The 11,154-nt window shown below is 41.5% G+C and overlaps 1 protein-coding gene across 1 annotated transcript; it reads right to left on the minus strand.

The window, feature by feature from the left end:
- Positions 1-1,830: 1,830 nt before the first annotated feature.
- nemp1 (nuclear envelope integral membrane protein 1) lies at positions 1,831-10,445 on the minus strand. Its single transcript, XM_042099067.1, has 9 exons — positions 10,301-10,445; positions 9,834-9,949; positions 9,476-9,695; positions 9,283-9,355; positions 9,093-9,186; positions 8,647-8,761; positions 4,567-4,792; positions 2,481-2,657; positions 1,831-2,304 (listed from the first exon to the last, which is right to left on the minus strand). The coding sequence occupies exons 1-9, from the start codon at positions 10,392-10,394 to the stop codon at positions 2,097-2,099; spliced, it is 1,323 nt and encodes a 440-aa protein (XP_041955001.1). The 5' UTR covers positions 10,395-10,445; the 3' UTR covers positions 1,831-2,096.
- Positions 10,446-11,154: the final 709 nt, after the last annotated feature.

The following is an 11,154-nucleotide window of genomic DNA, read 5'->3' on the forward strand; positions in this document are numbered from 1 at the left end:
ATAGAGACAAACCCCATATACATGAGCTAACCCTAGGAAAATGATGATCTTGCAACACACTAATGTGCCAACAGAAAAAGTGAGCCCTTGGAATTTATAACTGATTTAAGCCCTTTGACCCTATAAGTATAACCCCTGCCAACTGTGAATAAGATACAACATTTAGGAGGAATTGTAGCCCATTCTCTTTTGAAGTCATTCCACAGCATCTCTATTGGGTCTGGGCTTTGACTAGGCCACTCCAAAATAGGGATGTAATGGTATGAAATTTTAACCTCACGGTTATAGTGACCAAAATGATCACGGTTTTCGGTATTATCGCTGTATTTTTAAATGTGTGTTCAATATGTTCAGAAAGCACTGATAGGCCTACACAAGCTGAAATAGTTTCAAAAAGTTTGACAGTGTTTACTGTTACAAAAATATGGGCAAAACCTTATCAAAAGTTAACTGGGGACGCTGGAACTCATTTTCACCTGGGGGTGCTCATAGTTGTTACTGAGTAGATGTGATCCATTTTTTTCTGGTACATTTTAAGGTGGCCTATTGCTACTGGAGAAGGGCATATTTTCATTCACATTCATAGGCCTACATCCTGACTGCCGAAATGAATTTGACTACATGATACAGTGCACGTTTTGCGGTGAAAATGTTCCGCCTTTTAAAAGCAGGTGTAGCCTAATGCGAATATCAGTTAAATCCATCAATTAGACATCAGAATCAGTAGGGTACCAGTTTTGTTTCATTGTACCAGGCCTACTGTATGTCAAAAGCAGGCTTGGATGAAGCTGGGAAGGATTAAACACACGGTTTCCACACCGTGGTAATCAACCGTGATAATCATGATATTTAAAATGAAAGTGGTAATTATTATCGTCAACATTTTATCGCGGTTTACCATTATACCGGTAATTGTTACATCCCTACTCCAAAAGCGGTAGTTTTCCCTTTTTTGAGGCCATTTTGCATAGATTTAGTTCTATATTTAGGGTCGTTGTCCAGTCCCCAGGACAGTAAAGCAGCCATAAATCATGACGCTCCCTCGCAGTACTTCAGCATTGGGATGATGTTTCATGGTGCCCATTTTGCCATACAGTGCTGTGTGTTCTTTCCAAACAACTCAATCCACATGTCTTCAGCCTAGAAGCAATTTTCATAGTAGCACTGTGGAGTGTTATGCTGTGGAAGGTATGCTTTACCAAAGGTCTGGTACACAGCCATGTTTTTGTGGAGCGCATCCTCTGTGGTGTCCCGCTATATGGACACACTCCCTGTTCAATGTTTTGCCTCTGTGTTTAGCGGTTTCATGATATTTCTTTTCCTCATTGAAGATTCTGCATTTGGAGTCATCCAGGCTAGCCACAGTACTCATCTCCATGTACAGACAGTGTGTTGATCTAGAAGTAGAAGTATATATGCTCTTTTGATCCCGTGAGGGAAATTTGGTGAGGTGAAGCACACACTAATCCCGGCGCAGTGAGCTGCCTGCAACAACAGTGGCGCTCGGGGAGCAGTGAGGGGTTAGGTGTCTTGCTCAAGGGCACTTCAGCCGTGCCTATTGGTCGGGGTTCGAACCAGCAACCCTCCGGTTACAAGTTCGAAGCGCTAACCAGTAGGTCACGGCTGCCCCCTGATCTGTTGCCTCATGAATATTTAAACTCTGTCAGATTACTTTGTTGTCCTTTCCAGCTATATACTTAAGCAATAAGCCCCGAGAGGTCATAGGTTACACCGATTTTACAACAGCTAAGGGGCGTTGTTAATGTAAAACCGAATGTTTCTAACTTGCAGACTTACTTGCAGTGTGACTGATCAGACATTTCACAGAAGAAAACCTCACAAATCTGCCTTTATTCTATCATTACAATTGCGTTGGCTGACAACATACATAACAAAAGAAAACTGTACAGAAAACAATATTAGGAGCAGTTACACACACACAAAAATCAGTTACTCCTCTGTCCATCCATCATACCACAGGCAGCAAAATATGTTTTATGAACTCAACATTCAGTCTCTCATCTCCCTCTCAGACACACATAACCACACACGCACGCACAACACAAACAGACATTCTCACCTCAACTTCCCTTGAGTCAGTGAAACTTATTGTGTGTATCAAATAATCGAGTGTCTTTAACATCTCTCTTCCATTCTCCCTCAACCTCATCATCATCATCATCATCTTCATCTGTGGCAAACAGCTCATCCTCCAGGAAAGAGCCTTCAAATCCATATTCATGAGCATGGACTGAAACCTCATTGGACAACAAATGTGGGGATCCCTCTACAAAATCAGCAAATCTGGATAGAGAGAAAGAAAGTGGATTAACAGCAGTAAAGCAATACTAATGTAGAATAGCTCAATTACCTCACACTCGGGTCTGTCAAATAGGCTATCCTGTCACTAAGTGTTGTACAGAAGTTCTGTGTCATATGAAAAGCCAAACAGACACCCTAACTTCTGTCTCGCAACCTACCTCTTGGGTGATTGCAGTCTGGAGACAGTCTTCCAGGTGTTGAATTCAGGACTGTTGCAGTAGTTGCGCAGCTCATCTAGGGCACGACTCGTCTCTACCTCTGCTTGTTTCTGATACTCCTCCTCAGTAAGCAGCCGCCGCGGCTCCAGCTTCCAGTGTATTCTCCGGCTCAGCTTACTGTGAGAGACAGAAACTACGCCAACTGAGTGGTCCAGTTCCCAATTAAAACTGACTATGCTTTGTTAATGTGAGCACTACTTATATGTTCAAAAACAGGTATAAATAAAAAGGAAAATAGGTGAGGCAAGTAGTCGGATAATTGAGTTAAACCGAATAAAATGTTTTACATTTTGCAGTCCCAGATTGCAAAAGGCAAGAACCACTGAGGGTGGTCCATGGAGGTTTTGTTCATGTTTAGCTATGGGCAAGTATAACACAGGTATAAGAGGAATAGAAACTCAGGGTTTTGAGACTGAGTCAAAGTCTCAAGATGCCTGGATTTAGGGCTGCAGCGATCGATTCTTTTTGTAATCGATTAATCTAGCACTTTATCGATCGATTAATCGGATAATTTTTTTTTGCATTTTTAAACAACGAACACATAACGAAAATGACATGGCTGTAAAATGATCAAGCAATTGGCACAGAGGTATTTATTCTAACTCCAAGATTAGGCTACAAAACTAAGCCCATTTATTGCAATTTACCCATTTAGTGTTAAGTGCCAGTGCCATCAATTAAATAATGTTCAAAATGCTCTGTAAAATTGCGTGTGCATGCTTAGCTGGGCGAACAAAGCTGTCCATACTATGTTGTGAAGTGCGGGGAGGGAGAAGAGGGAAAGCAATTTAATGTATTAATATGTAGCCTACAACAAGTTTCATGCTGTAATCTAGACCTGACATCAACATAAATATCTGTTTTATATAGATTTCTACACCTGCAGCATTTACCATTAGGCTACTAAAACATAGCCTACCATTAGGCTACTAACAAATAATTTTACCATTAGGCTACTAAAAAATAATTTCTGGGGTGAGCCTATTTGCTATGGTAACCTAGCAACCTGTGTGTGTGTGTACGCGTGCGGTGCGTGAGGAAAGATGAGGGTGCATGCATGTATGTGAGGGGTTCTCTTTTAGGCATGCTCTCTTGCAATTGAACGTGAATAAGTTTACTTACTTAAAAACATCAAAGCTAAACAAGCTATCACGACATCGCTACAAATACAGTATGTGATTAAAATCAGCCAATATCAGTGTAGGCTATAGGCTAGGCCTACGTAGATAGATGATAGATAGGCTAGATAGATTGATAAATAGCCTAGCCTACTTTATTGACGCTGGGTGAAACAGCATGGAGTGGATATTTAGGTTCAGATGCTTGTTCTTTTCCTTTTTGAGTATGTAATGATCCCAAAACTTTACTTGAAAACTTTAGACATTCTCTGCCATTTATGGATATCTTGACTCCGCCATCGCGCCAGCTAAATTCAGAATGCATTACGATTCACGCGCTAGTGGTGTGCTTCCTGAACAACGGTCAGTGTGGAACAATCAGATCCCTGCGCGTATAGTGCACGTCATAGGAATTTAACGAGGCTTGGAGGCAGGGTTTTTGCCTCGAGTAATTTTTGTAATCGAGTTATTCGAGTAACTCGATGAATCGTTTCAGCCCTACCTGGATTGTTTTTAAATCCAATCGTCTGCTTACACAGAGAGGCATTTTGTTAGATCATTTATGGCCCTGCATAACATCAAACATTCCCTTATTTGCTGACTTCTCAGACTGTAGAATGCTAGCCTTCATGGAGTTGTGCTGCAATATTAGCTATCTCAGCATGGCTAACTTCTTCGCACAATTCAAACGAGACTCGCTAGACTCATGTTTTATTGGCTTCACTGAAAAATGCTTGGACCTCTTATGGATAATGAATACAAGATCAGACAGAAGAAGACCAAAGTTGTCTCAAGGCATTAGGCATTCTTGCAACTACAGAAAAGAAAGACCATTTAAAAGTGGTCTACAATTTATTTTGAATTCACTGCATTTTCATTGTTGGTGATTGGTGCTGAGGTTCACTTACTGGCAAATAGTTAAGGCGAGGTTGATGGGATACTCTAGGTTCTTGGCACAGAAGGCTGCCACCATGATGGCCAGGGCCACCTGCTGCACCTGGATGCCAGCATAGATCAGTAGAAGGCCAAACAGCTGCAGCGTCCAGGACAGGATGTTGATACTACGTTGGTTCACTAAAGGGCCATGGCGGTAACACACAGCAAAACTGATGAAGCCCACCACAGCTGTGTAACCTGAAGGCAAAAAAAAAAAAAGGGAATTAGGAAGTGATCTCTACATGGCAGTGTATGCATGCATTTCCAGCAAATCATTGATCCTTCTTCATAAGCCGTTTTTAGAAAGAAACCGTGCAATATTCACGGGGAGAAGAGACGTCTTTATGCCGAAAAATTGCTGCCTTGGTGCGAGTGTTTACATAAAAGCCGGCATTTTGAGGAGCCAGGAGGCAGGACCAAAACGCAAAGTGAAGCAACAGTATTGACGTGCAACATTAGGCTTGTGTGCATGGGAAGTGCAACATTAGGCTTGTATGCATGGGAAGTGCAACATTAGGCTTGTGTGCATGGGAAGTGCAACATTAGGCTTGTATGCATGGGAAGTGCAACATTAGGCTTGTATGCATGGGAAGTGCAACATTAGGCTTGTGTGCATGGGAAGTGCAGATGCCCCGGTTACACTTTTTTTTTTTTTTGAGTATATTTTTTGGGCCTTTTTATGCCTTTAAAGGAGAATTCCGGTGTGATATTGACCTAAAGTGTATTGAAACATGATACCGAGTGTGAACGTATGTCTCATAGCCCATCTCGGCCTGTCCCCTGCAATCCAAAATCTGGCGCTAGTTAGCCGATGCTACCAACAACTTTTTCAATTGTGGTGCTTCGGCATCGGGCTAGCCATGCAAATAAATCACTGTTTTACACCCATTTACGAGGCTCAATGTATCTCCACACTTCATTGGTAGACTTCCGAGGGCCCTGACATTTAAAACGAGACATTGAGAACTTTGAAAAAGCACTGGTAGTTTACTTACAAGACGATTTATACAGACAGTATCTTCACTAAGTTAAGTATAAGTATAAGTATAAGTATATATACTTTTTTGATCCCGTGAGGGAAATTTGGTCTCTGCATTTAACCCAATCGGTGAATTAGTGAAACACAAACAGCACACAGTGAACACACAGTGAGGTGAAGCACACACTAATCCCGGCGCAGTGAGCTGCCTGCTACAACGGCGGCGCTCGGGGAGCAGTGAGGGGTTAGGTGCCTTGCTCAAGGGCACTTCAGCCGCGGCCCACTGGTCGGGGCTTGAACCGGCAACCCTCCGGTTACAAGTCCAGAGTGCTAACCAGTGGGCCACGGCTGCCCACCTTTTTTTTTTTTTATAAGCGTTTGCAGCCATCTTGAATTTAGTCACGATCAGTCGAGCAACAAGTAAGAATGAACAGGTATGATAAGGGATCAGATTCCAAAAATAATTCAGTGGAAATGCATGGATTCCAGTTGCTGCTACTGGAAGAAACTGGAATCCATGCATTTCCACTGAATTATTTTTGGAATCTGATCCCTTATCATACCTGTTCATTCTTACTCGTTGCTCGACTTATCGTGACTAAATTCAAGATGGCTGCAAACGCTAAACTTCGTGAAGATACTGTCTGTATAAATCGTCTTGTAAGTAAACTACCAGTGCTTTTTCAAAGTTCTCAATGTCTCGTTTTAAATGTCAGGGCCTTCGGAAGTCTACCAATGAAGTGTGGAGATACACTGTCTGTATAAATCGTCTTGTAAGTAAACTACCAGTGCTTTTTCAAAGTTCTCAATGTCTCGTTTTAAATGTCAGGGCCCTCGGAAGTCTACCAATGAAGTGTGGAGATACATTGAGCCTCGTAAATGGGTGTAAAACAGTGATTTATTTGCATGGCTAGCCCGATGCAGAAGCACCACTATTGAAAAAGCTGTTGGTAGCATCGGCTAACTAGCGCCAGATTTTGGAGTGCAGGGGACAAGCCGAGATGGGCTATGAGACATAGGACCACGGGACCGGGAATCGAACCCGGGTCGCCGGCGTACTGTGCAGGTGCCCCAGCCAGTTGCGCCACAGCTGGGGCCTCCCGGTTACACTTTACTTGACAGTGTCGACATAAGAGTGACATGAGACTGTCATGAACATGTCATAAACAACTTTTATGACATAACGCTTATGTTATTAAGTGACATTCGGTTTTTGTCATAACAAGTTAGGCTAACAGATTAGGGTTAGGTTTCATGTATCATGACAGTGTCATGTGTTCATGACAATGTCATGTCAGTCTTATGTCGATACTGTCAAGTAAAGTGTTACCGATGCCCCCATCATATCAGCTTTGATAGGAGTTGACATGCATCAGTTTAGCTGGGGATTTTGCCACTCATTTTGCCCCGACCACTTTTAACAACTGAAATAAAATGTGATACAATGAACAGAAAACCTCTTCAATGTGCTTAATCGCCATGTAGCCTGTTAATCAAATTAATGCATGAAAATAAAGTTGTGGGTCACGTTAGTGAAGGAGTGTAACGTTGCTATTCCCTGAAGACGAGACAAATGTAGCCTGTAGTTAAATTATGTTGGCCATTCATGCCAGAAACTGTATCATGCTATGCATCATGCTATGCTAGAAGTTGTAAGGGTTAGGCCTATTGGTTACCATCGCAAGTTTTGGTTTGTCATGTCCAAATATAACAAAGGCTATGTCTCAAACTGCCTACTTGCATACTTCAAATACTTTAGTTTAAGTGTGTAGTGCAGATATTGGGACAATATTAACCATCGAAAAGTGGGCACAGCGCAAGTAAGTGCTCCGTGCACACTAGCAGTGTACTGACGGAAGTATGCGGTTTGAGACACTGCCAAAGTGTTTCTGGAGAGAAAGTTGAATTTAGTCAAGCTTGTGCGATGGTAGAATATGGCCAGGCTATCTCTATCTACTGTAGCTCATGTCGAGAAGAATTCATGACTGAAATAACGGTGGACTTAACTATGGATAACTTGCAGTGGACCATAAAGGTAAGAGTTCATTGTCATTAAGTTTAGCCGTGTTTGCTTGTTTTCTGACAAAGTGAGCATTGCATGTTGCTACTTACAGTTAAGTTTGTTTGTTAAACACATAAAGTGACATTAAACTAATTTCACTATTGTCAGGCTACTAGATATTACATGGTTAACAGTAGTTTACCCTATGAAGTGTGCAGGGTTAATTTTTTTGCGCCATCATAACTTGGCATATTAATAAGTGTTAAGATGTTAATGTCTTGTTTTATGTAAAACTATACATTTTGAGCACAGTCCTGCATAGAACGCAAAACTGCAACTGTGGTATGCAAAGTAGTAGTGCTAATGCTTGGAATGCTACAAGGTTATCTGCCATCATTACATTTCTGCCAATGATGTCGTCTCACTTAAGAGTTATGTATCTGCTGTCAGATATGTCATACATCCTACTGGTTTTAGCTTGTTTATTTTGGCTGTACACAATCTTAGTAACCTTCGAAATGTGATGCATGTATATTTGGGCTTAACAGCACAGAACAGGCAGAAACATGAGGGTAATGTGATAATGTAAAATCTAGCTACAGTAGGACGGACGCTCATGGGAGTTCATGCTTTGTTTTATCACTGGATTTTAGGACATGGCATCTGATTGCATTCCGACCTACAGTCAATTGCTCTAGCAGGCGTTAAATATGACTGGAAGCTTTGTGGAATTAAAGATTGTCCGTAATGGTTTTGATCAATTTGGTGTTGGGTTGGACATACGTAGTGTCATCAAAACGCCCGCCCAGATTCCCCCGTTCCGCCTTTTACACTCATATATGGAACCACGTGTTCTGTCTCTGTAGCCGTTTTTAGATAGAAATTGCGCATTATTCACGGGGAGATTACCGTTGTTGGTGGTAAAAATTGGGGGGCATGTCAACCCCCCTTTCCGCCTCGCGTCTATGTAAAAAGGACAGGCGTTCCGCGATAAAGGTACATACATTTGCGGCAAGTCTGGCAGTGTCAAAGGGGCTATAGTTTAATGTTAAAATTACATTGTAATCTTACCAATGGCTAGGGGCCAGTGTTCTTTCAGGATGAGCTGCAGGTTTCTGCCAACTAGCTGAATGATGTACAGTGAGAAAGACCACCCTCCTACTATCAACACGTAGAATGGACTTTTCTGAGGGATGAAAGACAAACAAATTCAAACTCTAAACACATTATCGCTGTCTATTACTGAAAAGTAAGTAGATACCATGGATATCCTCAGATCCTAATGGTAATGGTTGGAATTTCAAGTAATGCAAGGAAGTAAAAGGGCATCCCTAAATGTCAGTACATGTATAGACCCTTTCAACAAGGTAAACAAAAACAAAGCTTGAACGTTCTATTTGGGCCCCAATCTACTTCCTCTGCATTAAGATAACATATGGAATGTTAAAAAGGAAGTCTTGTGGGGCCAACTATGATGCTGATAATGGAACTCTCTTGAAAGGGTCCATAGCTTCTACCTTAGGCAAAAAGCGGGCTATGATGAAGATGAGGATGAGGAGAGAGGCAATCATTCCTGTGCTCATACCCGCAGAGTAATAGAACATCTGACTCCTGGGCAAAAATAAACAATATATCAAGTGATTACAAATAAAGATTATACAAGTTATCATGTTCTGAAAAACAGTCATACTGCAGAAAGAACAATACCTGCTCAGAATGTCGGCAAAGAAAAACAGCAGAACCCCAACAAGAAAGACTATGAACAGGCAGATGTCAAATTCTGTAGTCAGGGAAAACAAAAATAATTTTAGAATTGATGGTACTGAAGAAACAAATTGTTTGAAAAAACTTGTAATAGCCAATAGGCTTGTAGGCCTATTGGCTATAAGGGCACACTCACTTCGGAGAGGTTTCACAGTGTACAATGTTTGTGTGTTGGAAGGGTCAACTCTGAAACATGTTTTGGGTGAAAAAAGGTTGATGTTGACAAAGGTTTCATTAGTCTTCTCCTGTAGGAAGTACTGCATAAGGGTCCATATGCTGAAGTGTTCCAGCTCCTGCAGCTCCTGCTCATCATTAACTACAGTCACCTTCAGCTCTTTAGAGCTCCAGACTTGCACCTGTCACAACAAACAGATCAGGCATTACAAATATGTTTGTATCTGTTCACCACTGGAGACTTAGAGGTAGGCTACATTTCATTAGGCAATAACTTGGAAGAACATAGCCTATTAGAGTCGTTATCAAACTGTAATTACCTGAATTCTAGTCCAAGTCTCTCTCCATCCAGGCATAACAGGATTATGGTAGCAAAAGTGTTGTGGTTCACGTGTCTTCAACTCTTGGCTGTCTTTCAAATCGATTATTTGAACACCTAAGTGTCAGCAAATAGGTTAACGTTAGGTATTTAGCTGGATGGTATTAAGGTTATCTCTCTTCAACCGAATTCTTTGAAAAGTGTTAGCCTACCATTACATAAAACTAGCTCAATTATTGAAACATACACATTACAGTTGTCTTTCATCTATAAAGTGGTCGTGAAGAAAATTAAAGCGCTCACACTCATCTGATCATCAGTTAATGTTATCATATCTGCAGCTGTTGAATTAGCTACTGTCTTCCTTGATTAGAAACCAATATATAACACCCTGTATTTGCCTTGTAAAATATAAGAACAACGCTTTCTACCATCAATTTCTATTTACAAGAGAAACTTCTGTAATACCTGCTGTTATAGATGTATGCAGAAGGAAAAATAACCCAAATAAAACTATTAGTCTGTCGACTTCGACAGCAAACAATTTCGTGCAGCCCGCCATGATGCATCTTCTTCATCTGGTGCACTTTTTTGAATTGGAAGCTGAATCGGTGACAGCCCCACACTGCCACCTAACGAGTTGGTGGCCTTAAACATCTTCTGTAAGCCCAATGAGTTTTTCTGTTTAGTCAGTAGGCAAAGCCAGCAAAATCTCGCAAATGGGCAGAAACAGTACATACGGCACAGTAGGCCTACAAAATATGACCGCCGCTTACTACTGCACATTCTCGCACATCCACGCTTAATTTGTCTCCATCCCTACTCTTGCAACTTTTGTATAAATGAGTGTGTGTGTGTGTATTTGTAAGCCCCCCCCCCAAAAAACGGAATTCCACAAAACTTGGTGTGCATTTAGAGGGTGTCAATGATCCCACACCCCCATTTCCGTGCAGTTTTGACCATGTCAGCCAGAGATACCTGTGAATACACCTCATTTTTCCTTTTTCATTTTTACTAGGTGGCGCTATAGGCTACATCAAATGAGTAGTTATGGGATGGGTTGACATGGCCCCTTAAGACCAACATACAAAAACAATGTGGTCCTCATAGGCCCTACGATTCTCGAGATATTCACATAAAACTGAAAAACAGAAAAACAATGGTTCTGTGTCATCCTTGTGGGGATACATGCAAGTTTCCTGCACCCCGGTCTTTCAGTGTCCGGGGAATCGTTGACACCAAATTACTGAAGCATTAAAAAATCCGAAAGAAAAAAAAAGACTTCGCTGTGCGGCGGTCATAATAAAAGCTTGTTAGCATGT

Source organism: Alosa sapidissima, chromosome 7 (genome assembly GCF_018492685.1).
Source record: "Alosa sapidissima isolate fAloSap1 chromosome 7, fAloSap1.pri, whole genome shotgun sequence".
In the NCBI taxonomy this organism is placed as follows: domain Eukaryota; kingdom Metazoa; phylum Chordata; class Actinopteri; order Clupeiformes; family Clupeidae; genus Alosa; species Alosa sapidissima.